Source organism: Microtus pennsylvanicus, chromosome 4 (genome assembly GCF_037038515.1).
Source record: "Microtus pennsylvanicus isolate mMicPen1 chromosome 4, mMicPen1.hap1, whole genome shotgun sequence".
Lineage (NCBI taxonomy): Eukaryota > Metazoa > Chordata > Mammalia > Rodentia > Cricetidae > Microtus > Microtus pennsylvanicus.
Window position 1 is genome coordinate 50,973,172 of NC_134582.1, and position 18,149 is coordinate 50,991,320.

Sequence of the window (18,149 nt, forward strand, 5' to 3'; positions counted from 1 at the left end):
CTTCTCATTTTACATATCAATCCCAGTTCCCACTCCTTCCTCTCCTCCCATTCCCTCCACCTCCCCTGTACCCCACCCCTATCAACTCCTTAGAGAAGGTAAAGCTTCCCATTGAGAGTCAACAAAGTCTAACACATTGCTTTAAGGCAGGACCAAGGCCCTCCCCAATATATCTAGGCTGAGCATGGCATCTGGTCAACGAGAATGGGTTCCAAAAAGCCAGAACATCTGTGCCCCAAATACAAGAGCACCCACATATGTAAAAGAAACATTACTAAAGCTTAAATTATATTTCAAATCCCACACACTAATGATAAGAGACTTCAACACCCCACTGACTTCAAACTCTATTACAGAGTGACAGTATTGAAAACAGCTTGGTACTGGCATAAAAACAGAGAAGTCGACCAATGGAATCAAATAGAAGACTTGGATTTTAACTCACAAACCCATGAACACCTGATTTTCGATAAAAGAACTAAAAGTATACAATGGAAGAAAGAAAGCATCTTCAACAAATGGTGCTGGCATAACTGGATGTCAACCTGTAGAAGAATGAAAATAGTTCCATATCTATCACCATGCACAAAACTCAAGTCCAAATGGATTAAATGTTCAGGATTGAGACTTCATCATGATTAATTTTTCCTGTGATGAGTATGAAGTGTTGCTCACCATCTCATCTAATTGATTTTAGTTTGAAGTCTATTTTGTTAGATATTAGGATAGCTACACCTCTTTGTCTCTTGGGTCTATTTGATTGGAAAATTTTCTCCCAAATCTTTACTCTGAGTAATGCCTGTCTTTGAAATTGAGGTGTATTTCTTATATACAGCAGAAGGATGGATTCTGCTGTTGTATCCATTCTGTTAGCCTGTGTCTTTTTATAGGTGAACTTAGTCTATTGATAGTAAGCAATATTAATGATCAGTGGTTGTTAAATCCTGTTATTTTTTGGTGGTAAAGTTTGTGTGTTTCCCTTTTTTGGGGTTTGCTGGTGTGAGGTTATCTTTTGACTGTGTTTTTGTGGGTGCAGTTAGTTTCCTTGGGTTGGAGTTTTCCTTTTAGTACTTTCCGTATAGTTGGATTTGTGGATAGGTATTGATTAAATCTGGTTTTGTCATGGAATATCTTGTTTTCTCCATCAATGGTGATTGAATGCTTTGCTGGGTATAGTAGTCTGAACATGAATCTGTGGTCTCTAGTGTCTTCACTACATCTATCCAGGACCTTCTGGATCTCAGAGTTTCCATTGAGAAGTCGGGTGTAATTCTGATAGGTTTGCCTTTATATGTGACTTGGCCTTTTTCCTTTGCAGCTCTTAATATCCTTTCTTTATTTTGTAAGTTTTCAGTTATGATTATTATATGCCAAGGGGACTCTTTTTTGGTTCAATGTATTTGGTGTTCTGTAAGCTTCTTGGACCTTCATAGACATACCTTTCCTTAGGTTGGGAAAGTTTATTTGTATGATTTTGCTGAATATATTTTCTGTGCCTTTGAGCTGGAATTCTTCTTCTTCTATCCCTATTATTCTTAGATTTGGTCTTTTCAGTGGTGTCCAGTGTTAACAATTTGTTGGATTTAACATTTTCTTTGATTTGTGAATTTATTTCCCCAATAGTACCTTCAATACCTGAGATTCTCTCTTCCCTCTCTTGTATTCTGTTGGTTTTGCTTGCATCTGTAGTTCCCATTCATTTACCCAGGTTGTGCATTTCCAGAATTCTCTTGGTTTGTGTTTTCTTTAACAAATCCATTTCATTTTTCAAGTCTTGAACTATTTGCTTCACTGGTTGGATTGTTGTTTCTTAGTTTCTTTGGGTTTCTTGATTTTTTGATTTCTTCTGATTTTTGTTTGTTTTTACCTCTGTTTCTTTAAGGGAATTTTTCATTTCTTCTTTAAGAGTGGCTATCATTTTCAAGAGTGATTATATTTAAAATTGTTTTCTTCTGCTTTTTCTGAGTTAGGATGATCAAGTCTTCCTGTTGTATGCCCACTGGGTTCTGATGTTACCATGTTGCTTTTTGGGTTGTCGAATAAATTCTTGCATTTGTGCCTACCCATGTCTTCCTCCATTTGGTGCCAGCAGTGTCTTTGCCTCTTGATCCAACCCTTGCAGCTGCTGTCTGTGTCTTAGGGAGTTGCTCTTGGTCTGCTCTGTGCAGTTGCTGTCTGTGTGTGTCTCAGGGAGCTGCTGAGGGTTCTTTTGGTCTCCTCTCTTGGTTTGTTCTCTTGGTCCACTCTGTGCAGTTCCAGCCTGTGCTTCAGAGTTCCTTTGACATTGCAATTAATGGGTGGATTTCAGGATTTATAACTTTCAGGGTCCCATTAATGAGGTGGGGGTGTTGGAGCAGCATACCTACAGGAGCTTGCTACTGGCTGGCTAGTAAAGTTGAGGCAGGTGCAGGAAGGACTGGGATTTTGCCCCAGTGTCTAGGGCCTAGAGAGTGAGCTTCCCAACTGTTTGGGTGATCACTCACCTGTTGGTCTGCTTTGTACAATTGCAGCCTGTGCTTCAGAGTTCTTCTGAAGTCATGGGGGTTAGGTGGGTTTTCTTGGCCTATAATTTTGATGAGAAAAATTATAAGCTCTTTTTTGGCATTAAGTTTAAGGATCTAACTTCAAGAATTTTGTTAGCTTCTTCACATACGTCATTTAACAAAATCTCAATCAGAAAGAACTTAAAGTCTTTCTTGAATTCAACAAAAATAATGACGCAACATACCCAAACCTATGAGACACTATGAAAGCAATGCTAAGAAGAAAGTTTTTGATGACAGCTTCTATTTCCTCGCGACTTATAGGTCTATTTAAATTGTTCACCTGGTCTTGATTTAATTTTGGTATGTGGTACTTATCTGAAAAAAATGTCCATTTCTTTTACATTTTCCAATTTTGTGGCAGACAGGCTTTTGTAGTAAGACCTACTGATTTTCTGAATTTCCTCAGTGTCTGTGGTAATGTCCCCCTTTTCATTTTCTGATGATGTTAATTTGCATGTTCTCTCTCTGCCATTTGCTTAGTTTGGATAGGGGTTTGTCAATCTTGTTGATTTTCTCAAAGAACCAGCTCTTTGTTTCATTGATTCTTTGGATTGTTTTCTGTGTTTCTATTTTGTTTATTTCAGCCCTCAGTTTGATTATTTCTAGTCTTCTACTCCTCCTGGGTGAGTCTGCTTCTTTTTTCTAGAGCTTTCAGGTGTGCTGTTAAGTCTCTAATGTGAGCTTTCTCCGTTTTCTTTATGTGGGCACTTAGTGCTATGAACTTTCCATTCAAAATTTTCACCTCCTCCTCTCCTCCCATTTCCATCCCACTCCCCCCACTCACCCTTTCCTCTCCCGCTCAAGTCCTAAGATAAGGCAGGGTACCCTGCCCTGTAGGAAGTCCAAGGCCCTTCCCCCTCCATCCAGGCCTAGGAAGGTATACATCCAAACAGACTAGGATCCCAAAAAGCCAGTACATGCAGTAGAATCAAATCCTAGTGCCATTATCATTGGCTTCTCAGTCAGCCCCCATTTTCAGCCACATTCAGAGAGTTTGGCTTGATTACATGCTTGTTCAGTCCCAGTCCAGCTGGCCTTGGTGAGCTCCCATTAGATCAGTCACACCGTCTCAGTGGGTGTATGAACCCCTCGTGGCCTTGACTTCCTTGCACATCTTCTCCTTCCTTCTGCTCTTCATCTGGACCTTGGGAGCTCAGTCCAGTGCTCCACTGTGGGTCTCTGTCTCTATCTCCATCCATTGCCGGACAAAGGTTCTATGGTGATATTCAAGATATTCATTAGTGTGGCTATAGGGCAAGGCCAGTTCAGGCACCCTCTCCTCTACTGCCCAAGGACCAAGCTGGGGACATTCTCTTGGACACCTGGGAACCTCTTTAGAGCAGAGTCTCTTGCCAACCCTAAATGGCTCCCTTAACTAACTTATCTTCTTCCTTGCTCCCAGATCCACCCTTTCTCCACTTCAACCATCCCACTCCCCCAAGCTCTCCCCAATCCTCCCCTTCTCCCTTCTCCCCTTCCCTCCACCCCATCCCACCTCCATGCTCCCAACTTTTGCCCGGCAATATTGTCTGCTTCCAATTTCCAGGAGGATCTATATATGTTTTTCTTTGGGTTCACCTTATTACTTAGCTTCTCTAGGATCACGAACTACAGGCACAGAGGGGCATGGTGCACTGCAGAGAGGGACATGCTGGAGGAGCTGGTTCTTCACCTGACAGACAGGAGGCATAGAGCTAGGAAAGGACTGGAGACAAACACCACTCTCAAAGCCACACCTCCAGGGATTTGTTTCCTCCATCTAGGTTCCACCTCATAATATATTCACAACCTCCCAAGCCAGTGCCACCAACTGGGAATAAAAAAAATATGTTAGATGCTCCTGAAAGAACATTTCCTAGTCAAGTGATCATCAGTGTTAAATGGTGGAAGAGTCTTTCTAAACAGAATCAACAAAATTCTTGCAGGAACTGGGTTATTAAAAAAAATACAACACCAAAGTTCTAAAGTTGAGGTTTCAGTGAGAAGAGGGTTAATATAAGTCTGGTTCAGTGTTAGTTGTAAAGTGAGATCCGGTGCAGTGACACTGAAGCTATTCTAGAACAAGTAGCAAAGGCTTGTTCAAGGATACTAGCTCAGAAGGTTTGAACACAAGAAACACACTTGGCCTGAGAGATAGGATAGCCATTAAAACCCCTACAGGCTGATGCTGTTTTCAAGGCTGTGGTCTTTACTCTAGAGGTCAGTGACAAACAGGCTGCTGAATAACTGTTAGGCTACCATTGTGACTTGTCTTGTAAGTCCGAATTTACAGAAAGAAAGCAGTTTAAAGAGGATAAGACTCTGAACTGATGCTGAGAAAGAAGGCATCTAGACATACTGCAAAGGTGTTTCAGGTAAACTGGATATTTAGATCATTGTATGGAGGGTGTAAGAGGGGAGGATGTAAGGATATTTTCAACATTGTAGCCTAAATCAGCTAAATGGATTTGTCATAGGATATATGTTGAGGCAGTTTCTCACTTCAGCAAACAGGTGTGTATTCCTCAATTTCTAGAGACAGAGCGAGGGTATCTCATTTCAGTTTAGATGCACCGAATCTTTCAGGTGGAGGTGACAGACTACTTAAGCTACCATTCATTGTTCAATTTGATGCCAGATTCTGACCACTCATGGGGTGACATAGATTCAGCCAGATCATAAAACTCAGGACCAAAAAAATCCCAGAAATTTCTTAACAACCACCAACTAACCAGAGCTAACTGAGAGGCTCTATCACTAGGTCATATTCTTCTTACACCAGGTATTGAAACACACTTAAGCTTTGAGCATATTTACTACAAATATATAGTATAGACCTTGTTGTTTTTGTAACTATGTGTTATTACCATCATTATCATGTGTTAGCTAATGTCATATAATTAATGTAGTCCCTCATACAGGAGAGCTACTTAGCAGAAGAGATGAAAATGCAGAGCTATGTTGATGAATAATTTATAGGGAAGGGCTGACTGTTTTCTCTTCTTCAGCAGTGACAATGCAGTTTATAAGCCACCAGTTTCCAGATTATCATGACCCCACGATCGGTAAGTAAAAGCTGCTTTTCTCATCTAGTTTAAATAGATACACTGTAAATAAGTGGTACTTATAAGCACTATTGATAATGCTAGAGAATAAAAGTGTAATTTGTTCTATCACTCAGCGTATATACACATGAATATATCTATATAAATTTCCGAGTCATGAGACAGTATTTGCCCTTTCTTCTCATAATGCATTTTCATATTTTATACTTTGTTCAAGTTATTCTGGTAAATGATTGTGGGGATCCATTATGCTGATTTATGGATTCACTAATGGACATTTTCCATTAGAAAAAGAAAGAATTAAAAACCTTTGCTCTGAGTTTTATAGCTGATATGATTACATACACACTTGATCACATTTTCAGTCTGTGGTTTCCTATTGTAGAATTAGTTCCTTTTCTCAAAGATGTATTTGGAGAAGCATTTAAGTCTAGGTATAATTTCACTTAGCATCCTTGTTTGTAGATGAAGAAACTGAGACACACTGAGTCAAAGTATGATTTGTGTCCCAAATCCAGCATGCTAACTTCCTCTAGTCTAGTTTTCTTCCCAGCATAGCAGTAGGGAAACCCTGCTGCGAGGAACAAGCCTCCTCCCTTGTTTGAAACAAGAATGATGCCTTTAAAATTGCTTTACTCATTCAGAAAACTGCTTTAGAGAGAGCTGGAAATTCTCAAGCAGAGTCCATCATTGGATTCTTTGGTTAGAAATGCATTGAGCTTAAGGTTGCACTGAGCTTTACTTTCTGCAAGCAAAGAACAGAACTGCTGGGCTCCTTACGTAGGCTTGCTGGCGGAATGGAAGCCCTTTACTCTTCATCACTGTGTTCTCCATTCCCAGTCACTTCCATTGCTTTTTCTCTCTTGATGAACAGTTTTTGTGCAGGAGTAACATCTCCTAGTTTTTAATCTTCATCAGGATATTGAACATGAAATTATCTCTTCGGTAACGCTTTTGTACTCCTTCCTGAAAATTCTGCAGAACATGTGGATGAATTATGTTGCTGATATAATCAAAATGCACTAGTTTTATTTTTTAATATTTATATATTTTATTTTGTGTGTGAGTGTTTTACCTACATATATACACGTGTATTATACGTGTGGCTGGTGCCCACAGAGGTCAAAAGAAACCCTGGAGCTGGAATTACGGGTTGTTGTGAACAACTATTTGGGTCTCGAGAGTGAACACTGCTGCTCTACAAGGCCAACAAGTGCTCTTAACTGTGAAGTCATCTTTCCAGGCCCCAAAAGATTACCTTTAAACAAGTCTAATGGTCCCCTAAGACCTCCTCTTAGGCTAACCGAATTAATAAGATTTAATTTAATAGCAAATTTGAATACTATTAACCTGATGAATTCTCTGAGGAATTGAATTTTGTTTCTGAAATAATTACTTTGTGCAGTTTGAGAAGTGATCAGCTTCAGTGATTGATTGTTCTCTCAGTTGATATTTGAAATATCTTAATTTTGGGATGCTGTTAGCTTTTTGTCACTCACTTTCAGCTATAGACAAGGGGGAATCTCTGGATAAAAGCTCTGAATATTGCATATAGCTGGGATAATATAATATACATTTTATGATATCACAAATGTACTTTGTTGTTCATTACTTTTCATCTTTGTGTAGTGGTGTTGGATAAACTGGCCTTGCGTACAAGTCCTTCATGTAATTTCCGGAATAAGGTAATAGATGTAAATATGTTATCAGCGTCTTTGTTACAAGGAACAAATGTGTCATGTATGGTGATAACTCTTTCAGATAGGCTGAGAGAACATTTGTTTCTTGCAATTTGGCTGCCTGGACTTTCAGTGATAACAGCTGAAATTAAACTTTTATCTAGAAATAAACAAGGTGGTGTTGAAAGAAGGTTGAAAGTGGAAACAACAGTTTATTGCTGTCAATTTGACTCTCTCATCCTCTCATTTCTTGGCTTCTGTAATGGGATATTGGTTAACGATTTTCCATTGTTATCCTGATGGTAGAGGGCGAAAGGCTCAGACAGTTTACTTTGTGTCTGCTCCAGCTGGCTTAGCTATACTTTAGCTGATGACTTCATGACATCTTTAGGGGAAATTCATGTTAGTATAGCTTGAATATCTTACAAATTCGAGAAGAATAGCACCCATTGTGGATACTTATCTCTGAAAAAGGAAAGGAATATTTTCTGTACTTATCCAGAGATATTTGTCTTCATAGTAACTGAGATTTCTTGGTATATTTTCCTGAAATATGAGAAGAATTAGTTTGTTGGGTTATTTTTTGCCCTCACATTTGACTTAGTATAATCTTTATTTCAATTGAAAATCAAATTAAATGGAGAGAAACTCCAAGCCATCCCACTAAAATCAAGAACACGACAAGGCTGTCCACTCTCTCCATACCTTTTCAATATAGTGCTTGAAGTTCTAGCAATAGCAATAAGACAACATAAGGGGATCAAAGGGATTCGAATTGGAAAGGAAGAAGTTAAACTTTCATTATTTGCAGATGATATGATAGTGTGCATGAGTAACCCCAAAAACTCCAGCAAAGAACTCCTACAGCTGATAAACACCTTTAGTAGCGTGGCAGGATACAAGATCAATTCCAAAAATTCAGTTGCCCTCCTAGACACAAAGGATAAGGAAGCAGAGAGGGAAATCAGAGAAGCATCACCTTTCATGATAGCCACAAATAGCATAAAATATCTTGGGGTAACTCTGAAAATCAAATTGAAGTTTTTGGACTCTCCATAAAACAGAACTTAGGAATATTGGTTATGTCAATGTTGTTTTCAAAGAAAGGATTCTGCTCCATATCTATTGGTCACATATTCAAAGTTAGTAACCAGTGATTTCCATGTCTCAAATTTATAGAAAATAACTATGGCATGAACATTTACAGTTGGCTTAATTTTCCAATGGAAAGAGATTTCATTAAAGAATCACATTAGTAATAATAGAGCAGAATGGGGCTAGATTGGAGTTGAAAGGGAACATCTCTAAACATTTTACATAATTCTAAATATAGCTTGATTTTCTTCATAGAATAATTATTTAGAGATATTAAGAAGTAACATTCTTATTAAGATCCTGTTGTCTGAACCTTTATGTCAATAAATGAGCGTGCCACATATTATAAATCTTTAGATTTGACCAAAGCATGTCAGCCGTTGAGCAAAGTTTGCATTTCTAATCTAGCAATACAATGTTTTGACCATCATAAATAAAAATATAAATATCATAGTTTAAATCTTCAGGTATTTTCAGTTCAGGAAGAGAAGTTAGGAGAAATTATAGGAGCATTTTTTTCCTCTGAAGACAGTCTGTAATATAGTAAAGCAGCAAGATGCTGCATGGAATGACTCAGAAAGGATGGAGAAGCACAGTCTCCCCTCCTCCAAGCTCTGCTTGCTATGAACTAAGTTCATGTGCCAGGCATCAATTTCCAGGCATCCATTCTAGAATTCAGAAGTCCTTCTTCAAGAAGGTTTTTCAAGGAAGTCTGTCTGGAATCCTTAGAGGATTATGAGAAAATAGTCTAGGATTGTTTGTTAAGATGCATTCCTTAAATTGGACAGTGGTGGCACACACCTTTAATCCCAGCACTCAACAGGCAGAGACAGGTGGATCTATGTGAGTTTGACACCAGCCTGGTCTACAGAGTGAGTGCCAGGACAGGTTCCAAAGCTACAGAGAAACCCTGTCTCAAAAAACCAAAAAGAAAGATAAGTTTTTTAATTGTAACCTGAAGTTTAAAAGTATTACTATACATAGTTATAAGAGAATTTTAAAACTAGCTGTATTTTTCTCTTACTGAAATAAAAGACAAATTCCCTTAAAGCCAAAACATAAATGTGCACATCAAGGTTTTATGTGTTGACTAGGAATTTTAGTCCACAGCTCTGTTTGTTGGCACCTTTATATGGTTTGAATGTATCTGTTCATGATTACTGTTTTTCACTTGAAGACAGACATAAAACACCAGGAACTCAAGTACCTGACCTGACTAATTAACAAAGCAAAACAAAATGTCTCAGCTAGCTATACCTGGATAAAATATTAGGTGATAGATGGAACCCTGAGGGACTTGTGTTTCCTGTGCATAGAGAGTATTTTAACTTTGTGTAAATTGTGTATGAATCAATGATTATCTCCCTCCCTCTGTCATCACAACCAGTTATGATATTAAACATGTTATGAGCTCAAACACAGGAATGCCTTTCCAGTGCTCTTGGAAAGGCGTGGAAGATAAAGGACAAATGAGAGTATATAGTGAACTAATTGCACAGAAAATCATGAGGTGTTGGACAAAGACAGCTTAGTTCATCACAGGACCTCAGGATGGAAGTATACTTTATTAAAAGACAAAATTCAACAATTTACAGAGTGAACTGGCTTTTGTTTGCTATCCACTCATGAATCAGCAAAGTCCCTGTGCTGAAAACTGGACAGGAACTGTGGAGCCATGTCAGAGTAGTGGCTTTGACACTGATTGGTCGGAAGAGTAGAAGAGAAAAAATGCTGATTGCGTCTCAAGTTATTTCATACCACCATTTTTTGTAGGATTAAAGCAGTGTTGATCTCCTAACACTAATATATTGATCAAGGTAGACAACTTTTCATGGCTAGTTATTGGCAAGAAGAAAATTTCATTGGAAAATTAAACATATACAAATGTCTTTATTTTTCTGTTTTTGACCCTTTTCATCCTCTTGATTTTCCTCTTTATTCAATATTAATATATTTATAAAGTAGTTTCAAGGCATTGTACAAGATGCAGGAATCAGTTCTGTAGAGAAATAGGCAAGAATTATTTTTTATTAAGCTTCCTTACTTTGCTTGCCCCTCCCACCTTGTCTCTAAGAGCTGATTGTGTCTTTTTATCTGGAATCCAGTTGTCCATTTCTGTCTCATTGCATTATGATGACTTGAGCTCATTACATGAATGCAGGACACAATTTAGTTAAGTTGGCCTTAAGGACCTATTCAATTTTTTTTTTCTTCAGCCACTTTTCTTATGGAAGGAAGACAACTTGAATAAACCCAGATCCATCATGATAAAGTTATCTAATTGTTATAGTATTTATTTGGTTTTCACAGAACAGAATTTATAAAACCAACTTTCTGGCTGTATTTTTTACCTTATTTTCAAAGAAGACACACTATCATAGTTGAATAGATTGAAAACTCTTTCCTTATTTTAATATTTTAGACCTTAATTTCACTTACATACCATGAACACTGCAAATATGCTCATCCAAAAGATTAATATTCTTTCTGAGCAATTGGCAAGGACTGTAACAAGCTCTATAAGAAGCATAATAAAATACTATACATAGAATATTCTTTCTAAATTACTTGCCATGCTTCTCTAAATAGGGAGGCTCATTTCAGGGGTAAAGTGCTTTGGCGATAGGACCAGGGCATCTGCAGAGCACAGTGAACATTAACGTGCAAAGAAAACGCTGAAAAAATAGTGCAATTAGCCAGCAAGGAGCAAATTTACTACACTGTTTATGTGTCTCAATAGCTTTGGAAGAATAAAATCTTCCTAAAGTGGATTGAGAGAAATTGTATAGCTTGTATCACACTAAAATGTCCTACTTAGCATATAAAATGTGAACTAATAGATTCACTTCTTTGTGTCATAGAAAATTCCTGTTAAAATGTAAATGCTCTGGGTCGGTGGGTAGGGCCCCAAGCCATGTAGAATCACTTATATATTAGCACAGATTAATGTATCTAATTATTCTAAAGAGTAAAACAGAAGTGTTCTAGAAATTACTACTGAAAAGATGGTTTTGAGGGTTGGAGAAAGTGGAATATTGTTATTATAAAGAATAAAGGCTGTAGGCAGAGTCTGCTTGTTTGTTTTCCGGTCACCCAGACCCAAAACAATCATACAGAAACTATATTAATTACAATACTGTTTGGCCAATAGTTTAAGTGTATTTCTAGCTAGCTCTTAGATCTTAAATTAACCCATTTCTATTATTCTGTGTGTCACCACAAGGCTCATGGTTTACTGGCAAGGTTCCAGGGTGCCTGTCTTCTTCAGTGGCTACATGGTATCTCCTTGACTCTGCCTTCTTTTCTCCTCTATCTCTGCTTGGAATTCTTGCCTTGCTTTATTCTGCATTTTAATAGGCCCCAAACAGCTTCTTTGTTAACCAATGGTAATAAAACATATTCACAGCATACAGAGGGGATTCCTATATCAGAAGGCTATGAAATAATTGTTGATGGAAATCAAGATGATTTTGAAGGATTATGTTAAGTAGTGACTCCTTTATGTTTGAGCAGAGGAAGAGGGGAAATGTAATTCACGTGACACCCAGTAGGTTGGAGATGTTTCAGTCTTCATGGAACTCCTCACATTTGCTAGGCTCCAGTAAATCTGGCTTTTAGTTTAAGTGTAACTAGTAACCCTTTTCTGTCCCTCTCACTAATATGTGTTCCTGTAACTCAGAGTAACTTCTTTACTTCTTATCAAGGAAGCCCAGTCCAACTTTTAGATCCAAGCATGGGTGCAAATCCTTAGAGAAGATGGCTTTGACTCTAGTGGTTACTCAATGGCTACCACTTTCTCTACAGCTCTCTGTATAAACTGCTATTAACAATAGCCATGGTTGACTTGGATTTCATATATCATTTTAACTTGGCATCTAAGATGTTAGGCTCTTTTTTTCCTTTATTAGTACCTCTGACTTAACTTAGTTCTTACCTTTTCATCTCATATTTCTCTCTGAATTTCCATGTTTATCTACCTTCCCACTGAGTTTTCCTATTTAGAATTCTGGTGGTTTATGCTACTGGTCACAATCTTCCATTAATTTTATTTTATACTTGTGGTAAAAGCTGATATATTGACTAAGTCCTGTGAAGTCCATGATGATGAAATAACAAGTCATGATTTGATAAGAGCTCAACGGCAAGCAACCTGCATAGCATTTTTAAGGCCTTTGTTTCAATCCACAAGCTGAAAAATAAATGATGAATCAGTCTTCAAGGACCGAATGCATTGCGTACCTGATTTGATGCTTTGGTGTTGAACCTCATTTGTTTTATCCTCACTGGCCTCATTGTTCCTGGAGTGTGCCAGATGCTTGCTCATCTTGGCATGGTTGCATTTGATCACTTTTTCTGGGAAAACACTTCAGTGTTTAATAGCTGACCTCTTTATGTCTTCAAATATTTGCTTTAGGATTTAAATGATTCTTTTTGATCAACATGCATAACTACTGATGACATTGATCGTCTGTTTTTCATAGATGTGTGTATGTGAACACGAACATATATATTTATTTATAGATTCTTATATAGGATCTACAAGTGAAAGAACATATATATTTGTCTTCATGTTTCTGGCTTATTGCTATTTGTTTCTTATACTATGTGGTAGAGACTTACTTAGCACTTTTCTAAATGCAATACAGTGTCTGAATTTATAATCAAAGACTTACCCATTTCTGGTATACAAAAGATGGACCAAGAAATTGGGTGAGTGTTGTAAGGAGAACACTTGTTTATTTCCCAGATGCCCAGCAGCTCAGACCCAAAATAATCACACAGAAATTATATTATTTAAATTTTTGCTTGACCAATTAGCTCTAGATTCTTATTGGCTAACTCTTATATCTAAATTTAGCCCAATTTTAGTAATCTGTGTATTGACACAAGACTGTGGCTTACCGGGTAAAGTTTTGGCATCTGTGTCCAGCAGTGCTACATGGCTTTGCTCCTTTACTCTGCCTTCTTTCTCCCAGCATTTAGTTTAGTTTTTTCTACCTAGCTAAGTTCTATCCTATCAGGCTAAGCCAGTTGTTTTATTAACCAATGATATTTACAGCATACAGAGGGAAATCCCACATCAGGGGAGTGAATGGCAAAATTATTTACTGTCCCATCAACTTCAATCAAGCTGGTTTATATCTCTGATCTTTCTCATTTGTAAAGAGATAATGCTTTTATTTCTTTTGATGGTTATGAGAGATAATATAGGTGTAACTGTTTCACATACTGCTTGAGATAAAATGGATGCTAGACTTCTTCAGTAGAATTCAATTGAACTGGAAAGTAATGGTGAACACAAAAACTGTCAGGAAGAAGACACCTACCCCTTGTGCTCTCTTGGAAATTCCAAAATATTTATCATTGTAGATGAAAAATAACCAGAATATCACTTTATTGCATTATATTTCTACTATTTCATCTTGAATACTGTAAAGTACTTATGGTTACCCGAAACATTCCCAGACCAAAACTATAAGTGGAGAGCAAATTATGATTAAAATTTTTGCTTCTACTTGCCATGTAAAGTTTCTTTTAGGAACCTGAATGTGAAGACCATATGGACTATAAGACAACAATCTCATATGAAATATGAGAGATGCCTCAGAGATATTGAATCAGTTCAGGAAATTAACAAACTGAAAGCTTAAACATGACAGTCTGTGGATAGGTATCACATCCTTTCAGATTGCTGCAGTCTTCCAATAAGAAGGCTTTATAATCTTCTGTATGCCCCCAAAGAACAGGATTTAGCTCAGTCTGAGAAATAAAAGGACTCCTTCAGATTATTACATAGTCACACAGCCATTAAAATTCCTAAGTAGTCATCTTTGATGATAACTATGATTATCTAAAATTATTGATGTAATGCTAATTAAAATCATTGTAGTCAACATACACACCATTCTGTTATTTCACAGAGGGAAGCTGTGGACCTACAGAAGAAACACTCCTCAGCATTTTGTTTATTTGGTGGTTATTATTAGGGGACATTTGTTCTAAAGTCAAGTGACTTATAATTATATTTTCTCTGTTATTTCAGTAATTTCTTTTTAAGAGCATGGTTAGTGTTCTATTGGTTCTTAATGAGCCAATTACAGGAAGCTTGAAAGAAGAAAAAAGGTGTACTTAGAGTATGACCTACACATTAGCTGGTTAAAGTGACACAGACAGTATTTAACCATACCCAAAAGATTCTAGCAAGCTGATATTTACCTCTTTGAGCTCACACTCACATTTTCAAACAGAAAGTTTAAAATATTGTAATTAGGAACATATTTAGAGTTTTATGTACCTGTTGAAAATTTCAAGCATTAATAGTTCAGGAATTCAGGTTTTATGCTTTGAAATTAGTAGGCTTCATTCCAAATCTTCAGTTGACCTCAAATTCAGAGATATTTTTTAACGATTGTTTAAAATGTATGGACTAATTGAAGAGAATCTTTGCTAAAAACTATGAATTATTTCTATTACAATTTTAATTTAATATAGTAATTTAAGGTGATATCCCAGACTGTTTTAAGATGACTAAGGAGAAAATAGTCTAATAACTAACATAGAAGCTGTTCGGATCAGGATACATTTCTTCAACATGAAAAAAAGACATGACGATAGATATTTAATAATATCTATTTGGAATAACTTAGATAAAAATTTTAATATGTCAATTGTCCATTTCTATGATTTGATTTTCATTGATTAAAGACAGTTCATAATGTGCATTTTCACACAAAGGGAAGTAGTTAATCTTTAGCATGCAATATTTACCAGTTGCAAACATTCAGATTTTGTGAACTAAAATTTTGAAAGAGGAATAAAAGAAAAATCAAAATACTTAGACAACAACGCGGACGCTAAGAGAGACTGACATAGATCTAATCTACATGGGAAGTAGAAAGTAGAAAAACACAAGATCTGAGTAAATTGGGAGCATGGGGACCTTGGGGGAGGATTGAAGAGGAGGAGGGGAGAGGCAGGGAGGGGAGCAGAGAAAAAATGTAGAACTCAATAAATATCAACAAAAAAAGAAACCCTGCTTCAAAAAGCTAAGCAAACAAAAGAAGAAATAATTTATAAATTTATGTATATCCTGTACAAACAGAATATGTATGATAGACAAGGAATAAATTAAACATCGAAATAGCAAACTCCAAATGAGACTAGTTAAGTTTCTACTAGCCTTTGGTTTATTATGGGCCTCTGTTTTCATGTGTGTGAAATAGTGCTAAAGACATTTTCCTTAAAAATAAAAGCAAGCCTTCTCAAATCTAAAATTAGCTATTTTTAAATTGTTTGGAAAAACAACTGTCAATAACAACCTCTATATAAACAGCTATTTTTATACAGTAGAAATTCAGCAAGCACAGGGGCCTGCAAGTGTCTGCACCAGGTCTCTGTGTATATGTTATGGCTGTTACCTTGGTGTTTTTGTGAGACTCCTAACAGTAGGAGCTGGAGTATCTCTAACTCTTTTGCCTGCTTTTGAGACTTTGCCCACCTTCTATTGTGTTGTCTTGTCCAGCCTAGATATGATGGCTTTTACCTTGCTTTATCGTATCCCATTTTGTCATGTTTGGCTGTTATCTCTTGGAGGTCTACTCATTTCTGAAGAGGAAGCCAGGGGGGAGTTAAACTGAGGGAGAAGGGAGATGAAAAGGGACACTAGGAGGAGCGGAGGGAGTAGAAACTCTGCTTGGGATGTATTATATAAGAGAAGAATGTATTTCAATTAAAAAGAAATTGGTTTAAAAATTTAAATATCCCGTTTTTATTACTCAAGTGACATAATAAGAATCAATTCCTCTAGAAATAGTTCACTAACAAAAATAGACATAAGTAATTTGTTGAGTTATTTGGTGATAAGAGGCAAGTTCTGTACAAGAAAAGTTAGTACATTTTCATACTTCCTTAGCTGTTATAATATTTTATTTTAAACAATACCTTCACTATTTAAGAACTGAATATCAACATTAAAAAATAGCATTTCATGCTGGGAATGGTGTCTTATGTCTGTATTATCATCACTAGAGAAGTAGAGGCAGGCGAACCAAACTTCAAGGCTGGCCTAAGTTACACAAAGATGATGACATAAAGAAACAAGCTCTATTAATGTATTATTAATATTACCACAGCAAAGATATGATTATTTCTTTATAAGTATCCTTGCATGCTTGTACATCAAGGAAGAGGGAAGCTTTTATAATCTCATACAAGTTGATGACCTGACATTCCAAATGTTAATCCTATAGGAGGAAAGCAGAGTATTACTGGCTGAAGGTTCTAGTTTTCATTTAACCTATTTCCATATTTTCTATTTTCATTGTCATGTTTTGTAAGGCTTCAGTCTCCTATTTAAACTAATTTCCAGATTGTTGTTTTCATTTTAGGTGTTCCTTTATCTCTTCTCATTAGGTCATTTTTGTTATTTAGCCATCTGTATTCACCATTTCTACACTTTCTTTTTTTTAATTTTTTAAAGTTTTTATTTATTTATTTATTAAAGATTTCTGTCTCTTCCCCGCCACCGCCTCCCATTTCCCTCCCCCTCCCCCAATCAAGTCCTCCTCCCTCGTCAGCCCAAAAAGCAATCAGGGTTCCCTGCCCTGTGGGAAGTCCAAGGACCACCCACCTCCATCCACGTCTAGTAAGGTGAGCATCCAAACTGCCTAGGCTCCCCCAAAGCCAGTATGTGCAGTAGGATCAAAAACCCATTGCCATTGTTCTTGAGTTCTCAGTAGTTCTCATTGTCCTCTATGTTCTGCGATTCCGGTTTTATCCCAGGGTTTTTTAGACCAGCCTGCCTTGGTGAGTTCCTGATAGAACATCCCCATTGTCTCAGTGTGTGGGTGCACCTCTTGCGGTCCTGAGTTCCTTGCTCGTGCTGTCTCTCCTTCTGCTCCTGATTTGGACCTTGAGATTTCTGTCTGGTGTCCCAATGTGGGTCTCTGTCTCTGTCTCTGTCTCCTTTCATCACCTGATGAAGGTTAATATTCAGGAGGATGCCTATATGTTTTTCTTTGGGTTCTCCTTATCTAGCTTCTCTAGGATCACTAATTATAGGCTCAATGTCCTTTATTTATGGCTAGAAACCAAAGATGAGTGAGAATATCCCATGTTCCTCTTTTTGGGTCTGGCTTACCTCACTCAGGATAGTGTTTTCTATTTCCATTCATTTGCATGCAAAATTCAAGAAGTCCTTGTTTTTTACTGCTGAATAGTACAGGTAAGGGAAACAGTTCAAGAATTGAAAACTGAAATGGAAGAAAGGAAGAAAACACAAACTGAGGACCAGCTGGATATGGAAAATCTAGGTCAACGAGCAGAGTCTACGGAAACAAACATAATCAATAGAATACAAGAGATAGAAGAAAGAATCTCCGATTCTGAGGACACCATAGAGAAAATAAATGCACTGACCAAAGAAAACAGCAAAGCCAACAAATTCTCATCACAAAACATTCAGAAAATATGGGACACAATAAAACGACCAAACCTAAGAATAATAGGAATAGAAGAAGGAGAAGAGTCATAGTTCAAAGGCCCAGAAAATATTTTTTTAATTTATTTATTTATTAAAGATTTCTGCCTTCTCCCCGCCACCGCCTCCCATTTTCCTCTCCCTCCCCCGATCAAGTCCCCCTCCCTCATCAGCTCAAAGAGCAATCAGGGTTCCCTAGACCTGGATGGAGGTGGGTGGTCCTTGGACTTCCCACAGGTCAGGGAACCCAGAAAATATTTTTATCAAAATTATGGAAGAAAACTTTCCCAACATAAAGAAAGATATT

The 18,149-nt window shown here is 37.2% G+C and overlaps 1 protein-coding gene across 3 annotated transcripts in view; it reads left to right on the forward strand.

Moving 5' to 3' along the window:
- Rit2 (Ras like without CAAX 2) overlaps positions 1–18,149 on the forward strand; it is a 278,580-nt gene that overhangs the window by 55,111 nt on the left and 205,320 nt on the right. For all 3 annotated transcript variants that reach the window (XM_075969089.1, XM_075969088.1, XM_075969091.1), the window contains exon 2: positions 5,534–5,590. In XM_075969089.1, coding sequence (XP_075825204.1) covers positions 5,542–5,590 — 49 coding nt within the window. In that variant the 5' untranslated portion in view covers positions 5,534–5,541. The remainder of the gene's footprint in view (positions 1–5,533; positions 5,591–18,149) is intronic.